Source organism: Rutidosis leptorrhynchoides, chromosome 2, assembly GCF_046630445.1.
Source record: "Rutidosis leptorrhynchoides isolate AG116_Rl617_1_P2 chromosome 2, CSIRO_AGI_Rlap_v1, whole genome shotgun sequence".
NCBI classification, from domain to species: Eukaryota; Viridiplantae; Streptophyta; class Magnoliopsida; order Asterales; family Asteraceae; genus Rutidosis; species Rutidosis leptorrhynchoides.
Window position 1 is genome coordinate 79,424,767 of NC_092334.1, and position 24,891 is coordinate 79,449,657.

At 36.7% G+C, this 24,891-nt stretch overlaps 3 protein-coding genes across 3 annotated transcripts; 1 reads left to right on the top strand and 2 right to left on the bottom strand.

Annotated features, from left to right (window-relative positions):
* Positions 1 to 158: 158 nt before the first annotated feature.
* Positions 159 to 2,775, top strand: LOC139891064 (large ribosomal subunit protein uL13c-like). The gene is made up of 4 exons (XM_071873989.1): positions 159 to 550; positions 1,131 to 1,316; positions 1,416 to 1,586; positions 2,513 to 2,775. Exons 1-4 carry the CDS (start codon positions 314 to 316, stop codon positions 2,627 to 2,629), a joined length of 711 nt encoding a protein of 236 aa, XP_071730090.1. The 5' UTR covers positions 159 to 313; the 3' UTR covers positions 2,630 to 2,775.
* On the bottom strand, positions 2,745 to 16,172 carry LOC139888010 (protein trichome birefringence-like 42). The gene is made up of 7 exons (XM_071871047.1): positions 16,043 to 16,172; positions 6,863 to 6,922; positions 5,702 to 5,882; positions 3,990 to 4,161; positions 3,722 to 3,897; positions 3,184 to 3,342; positions 2,745 to 3,103 (listed from the first exon to the last, which is right to left on the bottom strand). The coding sequence occupies exons 1-7, from the start codon at positions 16,170 to 16,172 to the stop codon at positions 2,812 to 2,814; spliced, it is 1,170 nt and encodes a 389-aa protein (XP_071727148.1). The 3' UTR covers positions 2,745 to 2,811.
* Positions 16,173 to 19,827: 3,655 nt separating this feature from the next.
* LOC139891065 (uncharacterized) lies at positions 19,828 to 24,645 on the bottom strand. The gene is made up of 7 exons (XM_071873991.1): positions 23,880 to 24,645; positions 22,106 to 22,339; positions 21,464 to 21,553; positions 21,093 to 21,242; positions 20,881 to 21,005; positions 20,495 to 20,624; positions 19,828 to 20,116 (listed from the first exon to the last, which is right to left on the bottom strand). The coding sequence occupies exons 1-7, from the start codon at positions 24,456 to 24,458 to the stop codon at positions 19,991 to 19,993; spliced, it is 1,434 nt and encodes a 477-aa protein (XP_071730092.1). The 5' UTR covers positions 24,459 to 24,645; the 3' UTR covers positions 19,828 to 19,990.
* Positions 24,646 to 24,891: the final 246 nt, after the last annotated feature.

A 24,891-nucleotide genomic window follows, 5' to 3' on the forward strand; every position in this document is an offset into this window, starting at 1 on the left:
CGTTTCACTCCCTATCTTTGTGACTAGTTTGACGCAAGCCACCTACCTTCACTAAGACACTAACGAAGGTAGGAATTGGCCAAAAAATTTCTTTAAAATGACATATTCAATAAACCCTTTTTATTTACTCGTATAAATAAAAAGAGATGAGAGATAAGAGTTTTAACAGGTTTTCAAACGTTTAAAGGATAAAATCATACCATTGGAGTAAGCAAATACTATCATCCCCTACTGTACTAAAGACCTTATCCTGTACCAAAATCCAAAACCCTAGAATTCAATCAATCAATCAATTGAAGTGTGAATCTAACAAATGGCGATGACGTACGCAACCTCATCGTCTGTGATATTTGCACCATCACACAACAACAACAACAACAACATTAGGTCTCCACTTGTCTTAGGGTTTTCAACCATTTCGAAACATAAGAATGCAGCTCGAGTTAATAGAAACTTTCAAATTCGTTGTCAAGAACAGCAAGTTCAACTACGAAATCTCGCACCTGTTGAGCAACGATGGATGTTTACTGATTCCGATTTCACTGGACCGGTACGATTGGTTTTTAAAATTTTAATTCATCATGTTTTTTTATTGCAGTGTAAATTAGCTGTTAAAGCTTTTATGATTATATGCTTGATTTTTTGTTGTTAATTGAGTAATAGTAGTATCATGTAATGCTTGTAGTATCCTGTAACACCTTGATAACACTTTGACATTCAACTTTGCACCTTTTAGCACATGAAAACATGAAATTCCCTCTTAACTTTGCATAAAATGCATTACAATCTGATTGTAAGTATCTACTAATGGGTTTTATGCAAAGTTATGACGTTTATACCAGATTAGGACGGTTGTGCAATACTTTCACCTTTTTACGCCATGTTTTACTTTTTAACAAAATTTTGACTTGTGTGCGAAATTTCATTTAACTTTTTGGCATACTGGGTAATTATGTTTAGTTCTAATCTGCTAGAAATTGTTACTGGTCGAAATCCTCATGAACAAACTTGATCATTGCATTGTCCTTGTTACCTAAACATTGGTCCGAATTGATGACTTGGAATCGAAATTTAAGATTTGGGATTTTGTTTTTAGACTATGTGGTTCACGTGTATGGTGTTTATGCCAGGATGTATGGAACAAGACATGGTACCCAAAAGCAGAAGATCATGTCAACACAGAAAAGACATGGTATGTTGTCGATGCGACTGATAAGATTCTTGGAAGGCTGGCATCTACTATCGCCATTCACATACGCGGGAAGAATCTGGCTACCTATACGCCTAGTGTAGACATGGGTGCGTTCGTAATTGTGGTATGCAAGTCTTGCTGATTGAAAATTTTAGCTACAATTTGTTTTTTTTTTTTATAACAAATTATTGGCATAATGTTGTTTTGATGTCAATTAATGTAGGTAAATGCCGATAAAGTTGCGGTTTCAGGCAAAAAGAGGACGCAAAAAGTGTATAGGAGGCATTCAGGAAGACCGGGTGGAATGACAGTAGAAACTTTTGATCAGCTTCAACAAAGGATTCCTGAAAGGATTATTGAGCATGCAGTCCGTGGTATGCTTCCTAAGGGAAGGGTGAGTTCGCATTTCTTTGACAATGTTTTTTAAAATATTTGGAGAATGGTGGCATCTCAAGGTGGTGAGTTGGGTGAGTTGGGTAACGGGTCAAAATTGGTTTGGGAGTTTGGATTAAAACTTCTTTGTATTTCAACTATTAATATGTAGTTATGTACTTAATGGATTAGTTGAAGTTTACAGAAATAACTCCGAAAATTATATGCAAATAATCTAGGAGGTTGTATGCGCCCAAATAGTCTTTAGGTAGCATCAAACCCGGTCGACCTGTTCCCCTAGATAAATTTATGTGGCTTTGTGATAAAGCACATAGACCAGTTCATAGCTTTTCAAAAAGAAAAAGAAAAAAATCATTGACCAATTCATAGGTAAATGGGTCAAAATCGTCCACCTACGGTTAGGGATGGCAATGGGCCAGGTTTAGGTAATCCCAGACCCCCAACCCAATTAAAAAAACCCGTCCGAAACCCGAACCCGGACCCGTCATGTCCTTATTTAGTTACTAACTAGCGGGTAATGGGTTTCCCCATGGTATTCGGTTTCCAATTATTCGTGAACTATCGGGTAAACGGGTTTTCCACGGGTATTTGAGTTTTTTCGGGTATATGGGCTGGGTTATCGGGTTTGCGGGCAGGGTATATGGACTCAGGTCTTTTTATAGTATACGGGCTCGGTAATCGGGTTTGTGTCTAAAACCATCCCCGGACCCGTAAAAAAATTAAAAACCATTCCTATACTCGGCCCTAAACCCATTTACCCAGCCCAAACCCGGCCCAAAAATATCGGGTTTCCCAATCAGTTGCGGGTTTTTTTTTTTTTTTTTGCCATCCCCTACCTACAGTGGCATTCAAAACAGTCGTCCATTCTCAATTAGTGCCATCCTTTTTGTTGTCAGTATATATGATTCAAATAACTTGTTATTGCAGCTTGGGAGAGATCTGTTTACCCACCTTAAGGTATACGTGGGCGATGAACATCCGCACCAAGCACAAAAGCCCATCGATTTGCCTATAAGAGACAAAAGGATTCAGAAACGGACCTAGCCTCTCCTATTTTGTTCTTGTATCGTCATTTCACAATTTGTAATCTAAAACTGTAAAAGAATAATCAAAATATATTCCTCTTTTATGTAATTCCATAATGTATGAGGGACCAAAAATTAAATTAATGCAGTTGTTTTGCTTAGTTACTTCTTAAAGTCACCTCATAATATACAAAAAAAAAACTAATTTCTAAGCAAGATGTTGTACAAAATTTGGTTCCAAGTATCTGGAACCCCAGCAAGGCACCAATGGCTGCAATCTACTCCTCCATTACCATACTTCGACGGGTGCCCGTCTTTTCGTAACTGCGTAAGAAGCGTTATATCCAATAAATAAGCTGGATTTTTCATTTGCGCTAAAACGTCTTTTACCACTTGTTGCCCTGGATAACTATCCCCAGGATAATGAAGTCCTCGAATTGGTAAAGTTTCCCCATTACAGTTCCGAGTAGCAGGTTCGTTCCAATCCTTGCCACTGGTCACATAAAGTCAACACACAGTTAGAACTAAAACCGCATGGCGCAATTCTTGAATTCGAAATTGTTTGTATCTTACTGGTCGTGAATAGCAGATATCCCTTGGAAAAAAACCCGGGTTTTCGTAGGATCTATATTGGAGTCGACCCATTTCGACCATGTTGTCAAAGCGATCTTGTAAGCATCCATACGCCCCATGTCTCTGTATATATCTTCACCAATTTGATAGTAGTCCCACCTGCAGCCAAAATTAAACATATAAAAAGTCTACCTGGCAAGCGGGTCAGCCAAAATTAAACATATAAAAAGTATACTTGGCAAACGGGTCATGTTGGGTCGTTTGGGTAACGGACCAAAACGGTTTTGGGTTGAAATGGGTCATGAGTCAAACATGTCAGATTTTTAAACGGGTCTAAATGGGTCAGATTGGACCGGGTTGGGTAGCATATCTAAACAGGTCATGGGTCAAATGGGTCCAAGCGGGTCATCTACTTTTACATTCGACTTTTACATTTATGTTTACGTTTTACCAACGGTTGATATTAAGAAGCATGTAGTAAAATGTGCAAAATGAGTTGCACCTAACGGTTTGATATTAAGCTCGAAATGGCACATACGTTTGACGGTTTCCGCTGTGGGTCCACCAGTGATAGCTGTTGAAGATGAGAACGTCTGCTCCTTCCCATTTACCGTACCTGCTAATGGAGTCCAGTTTCAGAACCCGTCCTCTTTTTTCCACCACCAGGTCTACAAGAAACCCGTTTTTCAAGTACATAACTGAGACCCCATAGTCCTTCATTGCACAAAGTAAATGTTCAAAATTAAAAAATGGCACTTATGATAAGTTACTGGACAACAATGCAGAGCGTAAAGTTGAGTGCTTACAGGGAATGACAGAGTTGAGAGTGGGCCCCGACGCTCGAATGTGTGCTTGGAAGGAGGAACAGTGTGGTAAAGCATGCATGCTAGTGACTGCCATTGGTTTGAACTCAACGAGTCACCCACAAACATGATTTTCTTGCCCCTGTTTCGTCTCAGAAACTTGTCGCCGTTGAACCTGTTGATCACCATTGTAATTGAGATTGTAAGATTTCGTGTTGAACCGAGTTTTAACACAATGTTTTGGAGGTTCAGCAAAATTTTAGGTACAGAGTTGGTATTTGAAAAACTAAACCCTTAAAACCCAAAGTAAATGTATCATTTGCTCATGTATGGATTAATGAAGAACTTCAATTATCAATAAGGAATAAAATTTATGATTAAATATGATTGCATTGCATATATTTTGTTCTATATCTTGTAAGATGTCAACCAAAGATGCTTGAATAATTTTGTTAATACATTTGTAGAGAATAAGAAAAAGTCAAAATACCTACGATGCCATTAAACAGATAGTCATGACAGCTTTATAGGGTAAACAAAGTATTCAATATTCCATATAACGTTATAAGAATTGATGAGCACATGCATGGAGAACTTCCATTATCTTACATCTATTATTAGGGAGGGACTTCCTGATAATTCTACTAAAATTTGCATTCTGTTTTTTTAATGGCAAACTTAGACACCCGTTATACGAATATTTACAATAATTCACGAAATATGCTCACATCAGGACTTGAACCCTCAACCTCTTAGTTGAAAGAGTCACCACGATACCACCAGGTCAATGACACTATTAATTTGTATTATGTTTGTACAAATCAGTACCCTATAAATAGGGGCCATATCTTATGGAGTAACTAACGGAATTTGTAGCCTTTGTGTTACGAACGTTTAAACTTTTAAATCAACTAAATCAGAGTCTGTATGAAGGAGATATGAGAATGATTGCACAATACGTATGCATCATCAGTTTACTTATATTTCTTTATCTCTCGATCATTTTTGAACTAAAGTCAGTTTTAAATAAAATAAGTATCATTAAGGTCAGAAAATTAATTTAGATGATCCACAAGGATCTCATCCAGATATGTATAAAATGTGTGTATATAAATTTTCGTTCTTCTGAAACCTGAGTTCAAATTCAGCCACTAACTATATAAATATATACTGTGTTGTGTTAAGTTGTAAAACTAATATATTTCACAATAAAAGAATATAGAGTTCTAATAATGAGCCCACAAAACTAGTTAGTGTGAAACAGACAATATCTAACAAGCTTATATTTCACATAAAGTATAAGATATACACAAAGATAATAATGTTGTTTCATCCAAAACCTTTAACGGCTTAAAAAAGTGCTTAGAAATATGCTTTTTAATTTTAAAAATCCCAAACCCCACATGAAATATAATCCGTTTATTTTGAAAGTAGTAATCTATCAATTTGTCACAACCAAGTATAAAAAATAAAAATAAAAAAAATAAATAAAAAAAAAAAACATTTCCACAACAAAATTTCAAGCATCTAGTACCCAACTTGGTAAATAGATGTTAGATTTTATTACGAATTAAAGGGCTTGTCTGTTTGCAAATATTATTTATAGGTGATTATTCATCAAAACATATAAAGACTGCAATCTGCAATAGCGCCTGTTTTCATTATAATTATAAAAGTAAGAAAAAAAGAAGATTAAAATTAAAAGAGTGAGTGACCTGGCAAGTGCACAACCATGAGGCTGCCATCTGAAGTTTAAATACATTTTATCAGTTCTTCCATTCTTCTGGCAGTTCAATCCCGGGTCAACAAATGGGCATTCAGATCCGTTGTACATGGAGTTGGATCGATCCATAATCCAACTTCCTTTGAACAAATCACATGATTTAGTTGATTGTGCTTTATTATTATTTGCCTTGCATTGCACATGAGCTGATAGAAGAGCTAAAACAATGGGGAATAGAAAGAAAATGGAGAGTGTGAATTTTAACATGATGATACACAGACAGGATGAGAACAATAAAGACCTGTGGTTGGGGAACGTGAGTCTCATTATATACGGAGTAGTATTTATTTATTTTATTTATTATTATTATTATTATTATTATTATTATTATTAGGGGATGATTCTCACACACACTTTTTTGATCCTCACACACCAATTTAAAGAAATGGAGTATTATTATAAGAGTATAAGGTTAAAATAGGTGTGTGAGGATCAAAAAATGGTGTGTTAGAATCATCCCCCTTATTATTATTATTATTATTATTATTATTATTATTATTATTATTATTATTATTATTATTATTATTAATTATTATAATAATAAAAAACTTAAAAGTTTTAAAACTTACAAAAAATTAGTGGGAAGCCTAGAGACAATCTGGGCCCCACACCTCTAACAATAGCAAAACCTATCCTAGTAAAAATATGAGCAGCAGCACCGGCACTAATATCTTGCGCCATCGAACTCTTCTGAACCCGCTTTAGCAAAGAAACAGCCTCCTTCTCTAATTCCCCCAGGGAAGAAAATGAGAAAGGAATGAAACCATAACCAATCGCCTGACAGCTAGATTCGTACTTGACCCGCTTCCGACGAGCCGCATCAACCACAGCACGTCCAGGGACAAAGTCAGAAAGTCCAGACTGCGTCAAAGGAGAAGACCCTGTCAAGTCAACACAAACATCGCGACCACAATCCCAGGAATAAAGTAACACATCTGCAGGTCTGAGGGCTCTGTCGTTCCCTCCAGACAACCTAATGCCAACCTCCTTTCTCGCTGAAATCCCAGAGCGATAACAAACATCAACAAAGGAATCCCGAACAATAATAATAATAATAATAATAATAATAATAATAATAATAATAATAATAATAATAATAATAATAATAATAATAATAATAATAATAATAATGTGATGACCCGAAAATTTTTGACTTATTTAAACCAATTCTCTATACGATTTATTATTTTAACACGCTAAACAAAGTCTGTTAGATTGAGTCTCAAAATTTTAGAACTGTTTCATATATACAATTACCTTTGACTACTCTCAACGATTCATGAACAATTATATGTATGTATATATATATATATATATGTACAAGTAAAAACGACTTTCCTACAGTAAAACCCTAGTTGCTACAGTAAAAATTACTTTGCTACAGTAAAACACTATTTGCTACAGTAAAACACTATTTGCTACAGTAAAACCGTATTTGCTACAGTGCTACAGTGAAACGACTTTGCTACAGTGATTTGCTACAGTAAACACTATTTGCTACAGTAAACACTATTTGCTACAGTAAAACACTATTTGCTACAGTAAACACTATTTGCTACAGTAACACTATTTGATGTCGACAAACTAGCAAACAAAAAGGGTTCAGGCGGCCATGCGATCGCATGGCAAAAGCACTGAAAACCCATGCGATCGCATGGGGACTAAATTCAGGAAATATGCCTATAAAAGGCCAGCTTGTTCGACGTAAAATTTCACATTAAACTCTCAATATTTATATTTATATTATAATTATAATTTTAAATTTAAGTTTAATAATAATAAGGTATATACGAGGGTGTTTTTAATTCGGGTTTCAAACCGCTTTAAGCTAAGGAAATATTAGGTATTATTCGGGGTATTGTTCTTGAATCCAAGGCCAACCATACAGTCGTCTACCATCATTACGTCTACGCAATTTGCCTACAATATTGAATCGCAATATTGAACTGTGAGTTTATAGTCCCCCTTTTTAAATACTTTAAATATTTTTGGGCTGAGAATACATGCAATTTATTTTAAACGCAATAAGACACAAGTACATACAAAATTCTACACTGAGTTAAACCGGAAATCCCTTAGCTTTGGTAATTAGTAGCTGCCAGTACATAGGATATGGACTGGTGGGCGTGAATAATTGTATATGGATCCATAGGGCTTGACATCCCCGTCCGAGCTAGAGCACTAGCCTTTTAACGGACGTATGTTATTTGAGTTTAAGACACGTTGGTTTGCGTGTATTAAAACGAATGGGGTAATTATCACTATAGCGTTAAGTTTAGTTACCAGGGTGCTCTGTTACGTAGAATCTATTGATAAACTTTTGATGAAATCTTGTGGTCTATCTTTATATATGTTTATGACTCGAGCAATTAAACCTATAACTCACCAACATTCGTGTTGACTTTTTAGCATGTTTTATTCTCAGGTCCTTAGAATGCTTCCGCTGTGATGTGCTTGTTGCCTGCATGGAGTCTCTCATGCTTTGTACAAAGTTTATTGCATTCAAAATAAAACTGCGTTGTGTAATAAATAATTGGACTGTGATGTCAACCTGTAAATTAAAGACTTATGTATTTCGGGGTTTTGCTTATACCTAAGCACTCGCCCACATGTTTATAACTTTCTATGTTTAGAAAGTCACTTATTTTAATGAATGCAATATTTTATCAAAACGTATCATATAGAGGTCAAAACCTCACTGTGGAATCAATGATTAACGTGCCGCGTCAATGGCGATTTTGACGGGTCGTTACAGTTGGTATCCGAGCTTGAGGTCATAGGGAACCAGAAATTACATTATTGTGTTTAACTGGTAATTGTTAGGATGCATTAGTGAGTCTGGACTATGACCATATCTGTTTTTCCTGATTTTTGCTTATTATTTGGTCAAAAACATTATATGTGATATATTTATATGCTAACGTAATTGTTGTTTCAATTATGTGATAGATGACTTCCTCTAATCCTATCATTTTGTACGACTCGAAATCGGACACTGAATCTATTCTATCCACAACTGAAAAGGGCGTTCCAATACCTATTAAAGAAGAAATTGTGTTAGCCGGGGAATCTCAACTCCCGGTAAACCCAGAGGAGGTTCCGGCTCCACCCAGCTTTAGTTTTCCGGAGCCACAGTATCGTTGGCATGGACCCATGATCCCTGGAGTAAAAGAGGATCGTCCATTTCTAAACAAATATGGACATTGGTCCAGATATACCCCCGGCGGGCGGGTTGTGCCGATTACGCCTGGCAGATTTCGGTTCATGACCACCGGTACATATTCTTGCAGTTCGTCATCATATTCTCCTACACATGACTCAGACAGTTCGTCATCAGACGAGATCAGTAAGGAGGAGGATTTCGCTAATGAAATAAAAGAGATCACTAAGGAGAAATTCCAACTTGCTATAGATAATAAAAACAATCACAATAATAAAATGTCCTTAATTATTAAAAAAGAACAGGACCATTCGATTCTTAACCACCCTTATTGTATTAAACCCACTGAGGCAACGGGTACCTCAAAACCCCAACTAAAAATAAAATACACTGCCAGAATGTCTGTCGGACCATGTGCACACAAACAATTGGCAGAGAGAACCAAATGGGAAGAAGTTTCTGATAGTTCTGAATAAACGACCTAGCAACCATAAATCTTCCATGCGCTATTTTATTGCTTATGTGTGCTACTCTATCTTGTTATGTAAAATAAGCATATGTAAAATATCAGTATTGTATGGTATTGTATTATTTTGGTTTATTAATAATAAATGCATGGAATGATTAATTGTATTATTACTACTTCTTATTATTATTATTATTACATAATAATGTAGTAACTCGCTATAATTTTTATAGTGGAATATTATTAGGATTTTAGTAGTTAATTCCTTGTACTAGCTATTATGTATGAACTTAACGGGTAGGTAATACCCTAGAAATAATTATAAAATGCTAATAAGAAGAAAAGGCTTTTATAATAATTGGTTCATATCATTAATATGCTACGATTAACTATTGACAACTCATTTTACCGATAATATTCTATATGATTAAATTATATCTGTTGTGTTTATTGAAGAAACATGTCTCAAATGTCGGATGCTGAGTTTGAGCAACTAGTCGAGAAACGTGTGAATGAAAGAATTGCCGCAACCGAAGCAGCAAAAGCAACAGCCGAAGCAGCAGCCAAAGCAGCAGCAGTAAACACAAACTCACGAAACGGATGCTCATACAAAACTTTTCAAGGATGCAAACCACAGACGTTTAGTGGAACCGAGGGACCAGTCGGTCTAACCCGATGGTTTGAAAAGATGGAGTCCGTTTTCAAAATCAGTAATTGTGCGAATGGAGACAAGTCAAAGTATGCTTCGTGCACGTTGCAAGATGGTGCACTTACTTGGTGGAACAATTATGCTAAAGCAGAAGGAATAGATACGGCATATGATATCTCTTGGGAAGAACTGAAAAAGATGCTAATCGAGGAGTACTGTCCTCGAAACGAGATCAGAAAAATGGAATCTGAGTTACGTAATCTGAAGGTTATCGGCGCGAATCTCAATAACTATGAAAAGCGTTTCATGGAACTAGCCTTGTTGTGTCCCGAATTGGTGCCAAATGAGAAACGAAAGATAGAAATGTATATTGACGGTTTATCGATCAATATCAAAGGAAATGTTACATCGTCCAAACCAAATACGATGCAGGAAGCCATGACAATGGCACACCAACTCATGGACCAGATCACAGAGAGTTCGATTAAGGCACCAATTACCGAAGTCAAGATAACTGAAGGAAAGAGGAAATGGGAAGACTATAAGGGCAAAAGTACTCACCTGAAGAAACAAGAAACTTTTAAAGGTAAACAAGATGGGGCAACTGCAAGTCCAAACTATAAGGGACCCCATCCGTTCTGCAAAAGATGTTACACACATCATGCAGGTTATTGTCAAGTGGTCTGTGATAAGTGCAACAAGAAAGGACATGTGGCGAAAGATTGTTATGCCACCGTTTCTGAAGTAAAGACAAAACTGACCGATGTCAAGAAATGTTTTGGATGCGGGAAGTCTGGTCACTTTATAAATCAATGCCCTGATAAGGAGAAGAACAAAGAACCCGCGCGTGGGAGGGCATTTAATGTTAGTGCCAGTAAAGCACGTGAGGATCCTAATCTTGTCACGGGTACGTTTACCGTTAATAATCAACTAGCTTCTATTATGTTTGATACGGGTGCTGATAGAAGTTATATGTGTAAAGACTTTAGTTTTAAACTAAAATGTGCATCATTACCTCTAGACGATAAATATACTATTGAATTAGCTAATGGTAAACTGATAAAAGCCGATAAAATTTGCCATGGTTGCGAAATGAATCTCGCTGGTGAAACCTTCAAAATTGATTTGATACCCGTAGAATTAGGAAGTTTTGATGTAATCGTTGGCATGGACTGGATGTCCAAAACAAGAGCGGAAGTTGTTTGCGCTGAGAAAGCAATCCGCATCCCTCGTAAGGATGAAACGTCATTAATGATTTATGGGGAGAAGAACAACTCAAAACTGAACTTTATCAGCTGTATGAAGGCCCAGAAACTTATAAGAAAATGTTGTTATGCTATTCTGGCACACGTAAAGAAGATCGATACTGAAGAAAGAAGCATTGATGACATGCCGGTTGTAAGAGAATATCCCGGAGTATTTCCAGAAGAATTACCGGGGCTACCTCCACACAGATGTGTAGAATTCCAGATTGATCTCATACCAGGAGCTGCACCTGTAGCCCGATCTCCATATAGACTTGCACCTTCAGAAATGCAAGAATTACAAGACCAGTTGCAAGAATTATCGGACCGTGGATTTATTCGTCCTAGTTTTTCACCTTGGGGTGCTCCTATTCTGTTCGTCAAGAAGAAGGATGGATCTATGAGAATGTGCATAGATTACCGAGAATTAAATAAATTAACGATCAAGAATCGGTACCCATTACCGAGGATTGATGATTTGTTTGATCAATTGCAAGGATCAAGTGTTTATTCTAAGATTGATCTACGCTCCGGATATCATCAGCTGAGAGTGAAGGAAGAAGATGTTCCTAAAACCGCGTTCAGAACCCGTTACGGTCACTATGAATTTCTAGTCATGCCTTTTGGATTGACTAATGCTCCAGCAGTATTCATGGATCTAATGAATCGCATCTGTAGACCGTATTTAGACAAATTTGTCATTGTTTTTATCGACGACATATTGATTTACTCGAAGAACAAGGAAGAACATGAGCAACACTTAAGACTGGTACTAGAGATACTCAAGAAAGAAGAATTGTACGCAAAATTTTCGAAGTGTGATTTCTGGTTACAAGAAGTACAATTTTTGGGACATGTTGTCAGTAAACATGGAATTAAAGTTGACCCTGCCAAGATCGAAGCCATTAGTAAATGGGAAACACCGAAGACTCCAACACAAATCCGCCAATTCTTAGGTCTTGCTGGTTACTACCGAAGATTCATTCAAGATTTCTCTAGAATCGCCAAACCCTTAACTTCATTGACTCAAAAGGGAAAGAAGTATGATTGGTCCACGGAACAGGAATCCTCATTCTAGTTGTTAAAGAAGAAGTTAACGTCTGCACCCATTTTGTCATTACCAGAAGGAAATGATGATTTCGTGATCTATTGTGACGCTTCGCGCCAAGGTTTAGGATGTGTATTAATGCAACGCACAAAAGTTATCGCATATGCCTCACGACAACTAAAAATTCATGAAAAGAACTATACAACGCACGATTTGGAACTTGGAGCAGTAGTTTTTGCACTCAAAATATGGAGACACTATCTATATGGCACCAAGTGTACAGTGTACACCGACCATAAGAGTCTTCAACATATTTTTGATCAAAAACAACTCAATATGAGGCAACGTCGCTGGGTAGAGTTGTTAAACGATTACGATTGTGAAATCCGTTACCACCCCGGAAAGGCTAATGTTGTAGCTGATGCCCTAAGTCGAAAAGAAAGAGTAAAACCTCTTAGGGTCCGAGCTTTGAATATTACAATTCATACCGATCTCACAAAGCAAATTCAAGCAGCACAGTTAGAAGCTTTAAAAGAAGAAAATGAAAAAGGCGAAATGAGCAGAGGGTTAGAAAAACAGCTTGAGGTAAAAGCCGATGGAACCCTGTATTATGCTGATAGGATATGGGTACCAAAATATGGTAATCTAAGGCAACTAGTACTAGATGAAGCACACAAAACGAGGTACTCAATTCACCCAGGAAACGGGAAAATGTACCACGATCTCAAGAAGTTTTATTGGTGGCCTAATATGAAGACAGAAATTGCTACTTATGTAAGCAAATGTTTGACGTGTGCAAAGGTCAAAGCTGAGCACCAAAAGCCGTCAGGATTACTGAAACAACCAGAAATTCCGCAGTGGAAATGGGAAAGAATAACTATGGATTTCATTACGAAATTGCCAAGGACTGCAAGTAGTCATGATACTATTTGGGTGATAGTTGATCGTCTAACTAAATCAGCTCACTTTCTACCAATAAAGGAGACAGACAGTATGGAGAAATTAGCACGCCTATATTTGAAGGAAGTAGTTTCCAGGCATGGTGTACCCATCTCTATCATATCTGATCGCGACACCCGATTCACATCACGTTTCTGGCTGTCATTACAAAAAGCATTGGGAACTCGATTAGATATGAGCACCGCTTATCACCCACAGACAGATGGTCAAAGTGAAAGAACAATACAAACATTGGAAGACATGTTACGGGCATGCGTGATTGACTTTGGAACCAGTTGGGATCGACACTTACCGTTGGCAGAATTTTCATACAATAACAGCTATCATACGAGCATCAACGCAGCGCCATTTGAAGCACTTTACGGTAGAAAGTGCAGATCTCCTATATGTTGGAGTGAAGTAGGAGAAAGACAACTTACTGGACCAGAAATTATTCACGAAACCACCGAAAAGATCATTCAAATACAACAGCGATTGAAAACGGCCATGAGTCGCCAAAAGAGTTATGCTGATGTAAGAAGAAAACCGCTAGAATTTCAAGTGGGCGACAAAGTCATGTTGAAAGTGTCACCCTGGAAAGGCGTTGTACGATTCGGTAAACGAGGAAAGCTAAGTCCTAGGTACGTAGGACCCTTTGAAATCACCGAAAGAATTGGAGCAGTTGCTTATCGATTAAAGCTACCGCAAGAACTTAGTAGTGTTCACAACACATTTCACGTGTCAAATTTGAAGAAATGTTTAGCTGAAGAGGATGTCGTAATTCCTCTTGACGAAATACGAATCAATGATAAACTCCATTTTATCGAAGAACCTGTTGAAATCATGGACCGTGAGGTCAAACAATTAAAACAAAGCAAAATACCGATAGTTAGGGTTCGTTGGAACGCAAGACGAGGACCCGAGTTTACTTGGGAACGTGAAGATCAGATGAAGCAAAAGTATCCACATTTGTTCACTGATATCGCTCATGAAACAGGTACTACTCAAAATTTCGGGACGAAATTTTCTTTAAGGGGGAGGTACTGTGATGACCCGAAAATTTTTGACTTATTTAAACCAATTCTCTATACGATTTATTATTTTAACACGCTAAACAAAGTCTGTTAGATTGAGTCTCAAAATTTTAGAACTGTTTCATATATACAATTACCTTTGACTACTCTCAACGATTCATGAACAATTATATGTATGTATATATATATATATATATGTACAAGTAAAAACGACTTTCCTACAGTAAAACCCTAGTTGCTACAGTAAAAATTACTTTGCTACAGTAAAACACTATTTGCTACAGTAAAACACTATTTGCTACAGTGAAACCGTATTTGCTACAGTGCTACAGTGAAACGACTTTGCTACAGTGATTTGCTACAGTAAACACTATTTGCTACAGTAAACACTATTTGCTACAGTAAAACACTATTTGCTACAGTAACACTATTTGATGTCGACAAACTAGCAAACAAAAAGGGTTCAGGCGGCCATGCGATCGCATGGCAAAAGCACTGAAAACCCATGCGATCGCATGGGGACTAAATTCAGGAAATATGCCTATAAAAGGCCAGCTTGTTCGACGTAAAATTTCACATTAAACTCTCAATATTTATATTTATATTATAATTATAATTTTAAATTTAAGTTTAATAATAATAAGGTATATACGAGGGTGTTTTTAATTCGGGTTTCAAACCGCTTTAAGCTAAGGAAATATTAGGTATTATTCGGGGTATTGTTCTTGAATCCAAGGCCAACCATACAGTCGTCTACCATCATTACGTCTACGCAATTTGCCTACAATATTGAATCGCAATATTGAACTGTGAGTTTATAGTCCCCCTTTTTAAATACTTTAAATATTTTTGGGCTGAGAATACATGCAATTTATTTTAAACGCAATAAGACACAAGTACATACAAAATTCTACACTGAGTTAAACCGGAAATCCCTTAGCTTTGGTAATTAGTAGCTGCCAGTACATAGGATATGGACTGGTGGGCGCGAATAATTGTATATGGATCCATAGGGCTTGACATCCCCGTCCGAGCTAGAGCACTAGCCTTTTAACGGACGTATGTTATTTGAGTTTAAGACACGTTGGTTTGCGTGTATTAAAACGAATGGGGTAATTATCACTATAGCGTTAAGTTTAGTTACCAGGGTGCTCTGTTACGTAGAATCTATTGATAAACTTTTGATGAAATCTTGTGGTCTATCTTTATATATGTTTATGACTCGAGCAATTAAACCTATAACTCACCAACATTCGTGTTGACTTTTTAGCATGTTTTATTCTCAGGTCCTTAGAATGCTTCCGCTGTGATGTGCTTGTTGCCTGCATGGAGTCTCTCATACTTTGTACAAAGTTTATTGCATTCAAAATAAAACTGCGTTGTGTAATAAATAATTGGACTGTGATGTCAACCTGTAAATTAAAGACTTATGTATTTCGGGGTTTTGCTTATACCTAAGCACTCGCCCACATGTTTATAACTTTCTATGTTTAGAAAGTCACTTATTTTAATGAATGCAATATTTTATCAAAACGTATCATATAGAGGTCAAAACCTCACTGTGGAATCAATGATTAACGTGCCGCGTCAATAGCGATTTTGACGGGTCGTTACAAATAATAATAATAATAATAATAATAATAATAATAATAATAATAATAATAATAATAATAATAATAATAATAATAATACGATCACTTATATTCATTTTGGCTCTCGAAAGAAAGTAGTACACGATGACGGTTCGGCCAAATCTCCCATTAGTGGTCCTTGTTTTGATTCGGCTAAATCATCAAATATAACGAATTTAAAGAAGTGTTCAACTAAGGCTTTTAGGTGTGAGGTGTTGAGTGAAGCATCCATACATGAAACGTCTTCATCAAAGTGTGTGGCGGTTGCTCCTACGGAGTCTCACAATTTTTCGACGCCTAAAATGGTTAAGGGCAAGCTAATTGGTTCAAGACAATCTAGAAATGAAAGCCGCAGTTACGAAGAATTTTTTGAAGTCCTGGCTAAGTATTCCGTTCCACGTCAGAATAAAAAACCCTCACAGTGAGAATGCAAGAAGGTTTGTTTGGAAGAATGTGTCTTGTAGTTGTAGGTTCATCAATATGGTTAGTGTTCATTATATCTGGCAAACGGGTCGAGATGGGTCGGGTTGGGTCAAAGATCAAATGGGTTTGGGTCAAAACGGGTCATGGGTCGAAATGAGTCAGAATTAAAATGGGTCGAACGGGTTGGGTCGAGACCCGGGTCGGGTTGGGTCAAGACCCGGGTCGGTTGGGTAGGGCTAGTAAAATTATTCTTAATTGTATTTTTTGATGTGTCTCTTCCGAACACGCGTCTTTTTAGAACCCCGTTTTTGATGTATTTTTTGGACCCCGTTTTTGCAACGAAAACACGTGCCGAAAACGCGCCTCGAAAAAGGCGCGTCGAAAACACACGTAAAGAACGAGCGTCGAAAAACGCGCGCCCAAATCGCAGGCCAAAAACACGCCTCGAAACCGAGATACGAAACCGGGGGAAGAAAACGCGCGCTGAAAACAGGCGCCGAAAATGGCGTGCCGAAAACGGGCGCCGAAAACGGGCGCCGAAACCGGGCGCCGAAACCGGGCGCCGAAACCGGGCGCCGAAAAAGGGGGCCGAAACCGGGCGCTGAAACAGGGTGCCGAAACTGGGGATGAAATCGGGGGCAAAAACCGGGGGCCGAAAATAGGGTCCCAAAACGGGCGCAAAAAAAAGGGGTGCCAAAACCGGGCGCGAAAACGGGGGCCGAAACCGGAGGCCGAAAACAAGCACTGAAAACGCGCGTCGAAAACGGGGTGCCGAAACCGGGCGTCAAAAACGGGAGCCGAAACCGGGCGCCGAAACAGGGCGCCGAAACCGGGGGTCCCAAAACGGGTGCCAAAAACGGGGTGCCGAAACTGGGCGCAAAAGGGGGGCCGAAAACGGGCTCTGAAAACGCGCGCCGGAAACGGGGTGCCGAAACCGGGCGTCGAAAACGTGGTCCAAAAACGGGGGCCGAAACCGGGGTCCAAAAACGGGGGCCGAAAACGGGGTCCCGAAACGGGTGCAGAAAACGGGGTGCCGAAACCGAGCGCAAAAACGGGGGCCGAAAACGGGCGCTGAAAACGCGCGCCAAAAACGGGGTACCGAAACCGGGCGTCTAAAATGGGGGCCGAAAACGGGGTCCCGAAACGAGCGACGAAAACGGGGTGCCAAAACCGGGCGCGAAACCGGGGGCCGAAAACGCGCGCTGTAAACGCGCTCCGAAAACGGGGTGCATAAACCGGGCGTCGAAAACGGGATCCAAAAACGGGGGCCGAAACCGGGCGCCAAAACCGGGGTGCTGAAACCGGGCTCCGAAACCGGGCGCTAAAAACGCGTGCCGAAAACGGGCGTCGAAACCGGGTGTCGAAAACGCACGTCGAATAACGCGCCTCGAACTCGCGCTCTGAAATCGAATCTTTTGAATTAAACCCATTTGGACCCATTTGGGTCCTCAAGTAATTTTCTATAATGTGATTGGACCCATTTGGGTCTTGGAGTAAATTTTGATATTATGTGCTTGGACCCATTTGGGTCTTCAAGTAAACCCAATCAACCCATTTTTTAAGCTATGGGTCTTGTTTGCCATGTCTAGTGTTCATCAATATGTCTTGTTTGGAAGAATGTGTCTTTGATCCCATGAGTTTGTGGTGATCATTTAGTAGTTGTTAGTTTAGTTTAGTGTTTAATTGGTTGGTTGTTTGATTATGTCGCTTTGATATTTTTATGGTAGGCTCGATCGTAGATAGCGGTTAGGCTTTCCTTTTCTAGTTACAAGCCTACATTATCATTTTGTATCCTTGTTCGGATTGTTCATCTTTTGATGAATTATCCTTTGTATTATAGTATTCGTTATTTTAGCCAAATAATAATAATAATAATAATAATAATAATAATAATAATAATAATAATAATCAAAATAAAGTATTTTCTAATGACAACAGTTATCATTAAACAACAAATTTGTGCATTAAATTAAATTGAATAATACTCTGTAATACATTGAGGGTAGTTTTTTGAAAAAGAGGTCGTTATTAAATTATACAAATTGAATTCGTATGTCCTATTTTGTTAATAATTATCTTTCGGATTGTCACTGGATAATAGAAATATTGAAACTCAGATTCTGAATATTATGAAAGTTTGTAGTTCATCAATATGGTTACACCAATTGTAAATGGATCTCATAATCTTAAATTATATATCCCGTACATCATATGTTATGTTTCCTGCTTGGGTTTACCAATATAACAGTTTTTTAGGCACCTTTTTTCATACTAATATATTACTCCCAACATTTTAGCTTTATAGTTTCATACCATTATTTTATTGCTTGTCGATTACTTGCTTTTATTACTTTCTGGGTAGAAGTCATATTTTTTTCGAATATAAAATCTGCAACGGTCAAATATTTGTCGTTCAGGTAGCAGAGGGGTGCAGCCAAGACTCAATTTTCCATTGGAATATTCCCCCTATAAAGAATAAATAAATACTCCACATACATTTATAAAAATTAGCATGTATTACCATATATACATTTATAAAAATTAGCATATATACTTCTTCTAAAATATTCAATCAAATAAGTATCATATCATTGATGAAATATTTGTATATAAATAAAATATAAGTGTTCAACTTCTGAAGCCAACTATTAATTTATTATTTACTTTTTTTAAACGCAAACTCATACCCACACATACAACAACAACAACAACAATAACAACAACAACAACAATAAACAATCCCACGAATGTAGGGTATGGGAGAGGTGTAGACAATCATTCCTCGTACTCTAGATTAGAAAGAAGTCACTACTCCACCCGCGTGTATAGAACCCGCGACTAGATAAGATCGTCACTCCCTCTACTCGAGAGCCAAGAGATTGCTTCCTAAATGACCTCCGGCCAAAAATGCTCATAACCCACACATAATGCACGAATATATTCATGTCTACCATAGGACTTAGAACCCCCAATCCCAACCTCTTAGTTGAATGGTCACCTCGATACTGTTAAGCCAAATGTTTGAGTCATGCAGTAGCGATAAACTTCAGGATTCTTCACTTGAAATCGTACACAAGATTCGATTCCAATGATTGTAAGACATCTGGAAGGCACCAATGGGCATTGGCTACACTCGGCGCTCTGGTTTCCCCGTTGTGATGGGTGTACATCTTTTCTTAACGGGGTGAGTAACGTCATATTCAACAACTAACGGGGTGAGTAACATCATATTCAACAAATAAATAAACGTCATCTCTTCAAATTTTTCAAAACATCTTTTTATAACCTTTCCCCGGGATACCTAGCTGGATCCTGGAAAATTTGGTCCCGGTATCAGATCCTTTAGCCCATCACAATTTACCACACTTTGGATCGGGCCAATAATGCATATAAATTGCACGGATCGATATGTGGATGAGAAATCTTTCGTTAAAGATCTTCTATTTCCAAATTAAGTATCCGCGTTAATTAACACCGTGTCTTATTGTTAAAAAAAAATGAAATGATACATTTACATAATTTTGTTCGCACACTTGGAAGTTTCATTCAAACCGATCTTTTATATACATGAACGAAAAACCTGTTTTCCAAAACGATGATAATATTCACAGTCGTTCCGTCAAAAATTCAAAAGTCTATGCCACTATTTAATTGAACAGAAAAAGACGGCTGGCCAACGTTTCCCAGAGGAGTTTCAAGTTTTAAAACCATCCCCGATTTTCCAACATTTCCGTTCCACTTTGACCTACCTACCTGCATTTGTAGAAAACATAAGACGGTTACAGAGTTTACAATCATCCGTATGAAGTCAACTACATACACCATTAATCATAGAAAAACAGAACCAGAATCAATATATCAATATATATGCCTATAATAGAGACCAAATATAATGCCTAACCCTTCTATTGTTTGACATCTAAATTCAACTTATTCCTTTTCCTTATACCTCGTCAACATCAGTTATCTTTACATGCTACCATTCATATTTAATTAAGATTGCATAAAAAAAAATTATTTAATTAAGATGACAGACTCACAGTTAGGCAAGCATTATAGGCATATGCATGTTTTTTCAAACAGAAAATATAAACAAAAGTAAATGACTAAGCAGTTATTGGAAAAACATACGGATACTGAAGCAAATGCTGATGGATGTGATGTAAATGAACAACCACCAATCAGATTCAAGTCCTCTTTTACCGAATGCACAACTTCAGCCTTCACTCCAGGATTGCTCCCGCCAATAGTTGGATGTAAGCTAGTCAGGAATAACATAACAGATTTAAAAAACAAAAAACAAAAAAAAACAAAAAAAAACAAAAAAAAACAAAAAAAAAAAAAAAAAAAAAAAAAAAAAACTAACAACAAACTATTCAACCATTTAAGCGCTAATTTATGATACAAAAACAACAGTATTACAGTCATAAACTAAGGATTTGAAATAAAACAACTTCAAAAGCTGACTGTATTATATACCTGAGCCATTAAGCCACAAGGTTCAATGAGTAATTTACCTGAATTGGACAGTAGGTTTGACCATGAGACCAGATCTCTTCCATGCTAAAGCTTGTTCAAAACCCATCGTGAACGATCTTTCAGGCAATTGCACCATTGGCGTAATTCGTGTTCCCCATTTATTCTACAACCCCAACTCCAAGTCAGACAATATACCCAACAACAAAACTGAACGCTTTTCTTATGCATAAAACACAAGAACAACTCTCACCTTGCATGAATAACTGAATCTCATATCTCCCGGATATTGACCTTGAGCTTGAAGTAGACCCCCCAAAAATGGTAAAAACGCACTAGTCGATAACCCTTCACCGGCTACATATGTTAGCTGACCGTTCGGGAACTGCAAATCCATGAACGACTGCAAGATACGGCACCAAAAGTATATAAATATAAATAACTGAATCAAGTTAAATATTCCTTAGAATCTATTGAAGATGTTTAATTATGATCAATGGCAAAACAGAAATAAAGAAGACTGAGGGCACCAGAATAACCAAAAATTACATTGGGACACTGTATATTTTTTTCAGAGTATGGACAAAGACAGTTAAAGAGTAACAAGGGTATTTTAGTACTTACACAAGCCAACGGATTAAGGCAAACCATTGACATCAAGAGCCACCTTCTATGCTTTGACCACACTGCTGGACAAAGAGAATGCATTCCATTCTGGTAATAAACAAAAAACAAAGTGTTATATACCTTTATTCCAACAACTTAAAACTTATAGTACTATTTGCACGAGTGAAATTGGGTAATTATGGTACTGGTGGGGCCGATCCAGAACATTATTTATTCAAAAATAGAAGATGATTAATAGTATGACAAATGTGATCATTATTGTATTTCAATAATACTGAGCATATAAACAGGTTTTAAGAATTATGAATACACCTTATATAACATTTGACAGCTTTTCTTTCCCCTTTGAAGAGCCAAGAAATAGATATATAAATATATTAAAAACAAAATTCAAGAATTATAGAATCAAAAAGCCACCGAGCTCTAAGATTGAGCATCAAAACCCAACCAAATTTAAACATGAACACTATCAACAATCCATGTGAAGCATCCAAATTTCACTTTTGAGTTCCTTTTTTGCTTAACTTTGTATATTTCACGTGTTTGACCCATTGGACATAAAGCATAACCACATTGACTCACTCACATGTAAACGGGTCAAAACTGTCACTTCATATATAAAATTGGCACAAAACCTACCTTTCTGTCATAACCATACCAAAGCAAATGTTGCTTTGACAAATGAACTGGCAGAAGAAGAGTAGAATCGCGAACAAAAAGTAATGGGCCAAGCTGTACAAGAAAAAGATTTCCGTTTCCTGACGTCGAACTTCCAAGTGATGATTCTACTCTCCAAAAATCTCCTCTTGCAACAAAAGAACTTTCCACTTCACGGGTCCGGCTATCATATGTTGATGATAAATTAAGCATCCCCTGAAATTAATAAAAAAAACTGTTCAACACGAAAGAATTTATACATAGATCAAAGAATTTATACTTCTAACAAAGTAACTCTAGATTAATAAAAAAATGTGTTCAATAGTTGAAGACTGCATATAGTTTATGAAATCTAGCAGTAAACTAGACATGCAAAACAATTACATGAAATGACTATAGGAAGACTTATACTCGAAATAACGTTTTACAAGGTGATAATAAAGTTTCGGTTATACACAAATCTTATACATCAAAGTCTTGAAGAGCATGTTACTGTTCATATAACTATAGAAGTAGAAGAGAGGTTTTCAACTGAAGTGTACTTATCATTGATTATGATATGTTCTCGGGATAAAATAGCAATAGGCGTAAGTCGTTCAAAGTGTACTTAAAAGCCTACAACCTCCTAAATCAATTTTTCTCCGAAAAATGTTAATTTATCGACTTTTAGTAATAGTATAGTTTTGTAAACATATTAATACATATAGCATCTATATCCTTTAAGGTGAAAAGGACACAAATTTGTTGGTGGGTCAAACAAGCCTGAACCGACTCATTGACTTGTATTAGAGATTACCGTAATTTACCCTGTTACCCAACTTGCATGACCCACAAGTTGCTCCACTACCATAACACAGATAAACTGCGTTCTAAGCTCTCGAACGAATTATTTAAACAGTCTCCAATATAAAAAATATAAGATATAGTAATATATGCTAACTATGTAGTGTGGCATCTAAATTCCATTCTTTACATGCAATGCTCACAATTTATATATATATATATATATATATATATATATATATAAAGACCCATATGGAAAATTTGTTCAACAGGAGATAGTATGTTACACGCTGAATCGCTGATTTAACAATATACAATTACATGCACAACTCGAGTAACTAACACCTGACATGTTATTCGATAGAAAGATCTTTAACTAATTAATTACAATATATTCCAAATACATATATCACAAACGAATCTTCTAGTTGTCACAAGTTTGTTCATAGATGATGTCTTAACTGGTATTTGAAACTGCATTTAGACTTATTAATGCATTTTTAAGGCATCACAATATGTTATATGTGTTCAACTAAACTAAACTAAAAAGTTATCTGAACTTATGAATATTTAGAGTCAGTCAAACCAGACCTAAATTAAGTTAAAGCTACTGCTAAACACCCTCCCTATAGCTTCATGTAAAACTAAGGTACTTGAAAACAATAGTAAACAATAAATTTCCATAATTGCTTACCACAAAAAATACTGTAAAACCTTCATGTTATCCGATTGCAAGGTAGAAGAAGCTTTAACAAAAAAGATTAAGCTTCATACGAAAATCGTCAAAAAATAACTTCAATCACCAATCTACTTGCTCATATTCTACTTACTAATCAAACTAACTTCACCTTATCCAAAAGTACAGAACTCAATGGTATTCATCATGTAATCAATTTCAAGATGTATAATTTAACAAAAAGATCAAATATTTATACCAAAATAGTACTCCATTAGAAACAACTTCAAGTATTACCTGAGGTTTACCCGAAAACTGAGCAAGTTTCAGATTAAATCCAGAACCTTCATCTTCATCAGCATCAGCTTTCACCATTTCATTTTCACTAAAACCAACATCCTTAAACCTTTTGGTCAAAGTCCCAACATCTTCATGAACCATCTGCAAATTAACCCCTAAATCACCACCCCTGTGAACACCACTATCCACCCTTAACACAACACTATCTTCCTCATGCTTAAAACTAGGCACAGGTAAACTCATAAAAAACTGCTGAACGACACCGTTTAAATTAGCCCCAAAATCCACCCCAGCTTGACCTAATTTATTCCCAATATCAAAAATTGCAGACACACCATTGATTCCATAAGTATTATTCTGAATTACAAGCGCTAGATCTCTCGTAACAAAGTTTGGAGTAGGGAATTCAACATCAAACAGCTTGTGCGAATTAGGGTTTGGCCATGTAAATGATGGTGGATTAATTATATGTGATTGAATTAGACCTGTAACACCTTGTGTTAATCGATCGGCTAAATCTAATCCATGTCTTTGTACTTCTTCCCATGCTTCAAATGATCTCTCAACTGATGACATGTTTTATGATAATTTTGGGATTTATAATAATCTCATGAAATTGAATTAGGGCTTTATTATAAAATATGTGATGTGATTTGGTTGAGTAGTGTTTAATGAAATGAATTAGTGTGGAAGAAGATAGATTGTTGATGTTGATTTTAAATACAGAGTGAGTGAATTGTAATAATTGTGGAAATGAGTATAAAGACCAGATATTGCAATTTTTGGTAATTTTATGTGTGCTGAGTTTTCTTCATTTTTAAGAAAGATGAATTAATTTATGGGGTACTCTTCTTCTCGCGATTTTTTTTTTTTTATTTTTTTATTTTTTAAAGTTTGCTGACTTTTTTTTTTTTTTTTAGAAGGTGATTTTTTTGAAAGATAGAAAATTTTATTAGAAGCCTATAAGAAGCGAGCAAAAAGAACAATACAAGGCTAAGAAGGAAGAAAA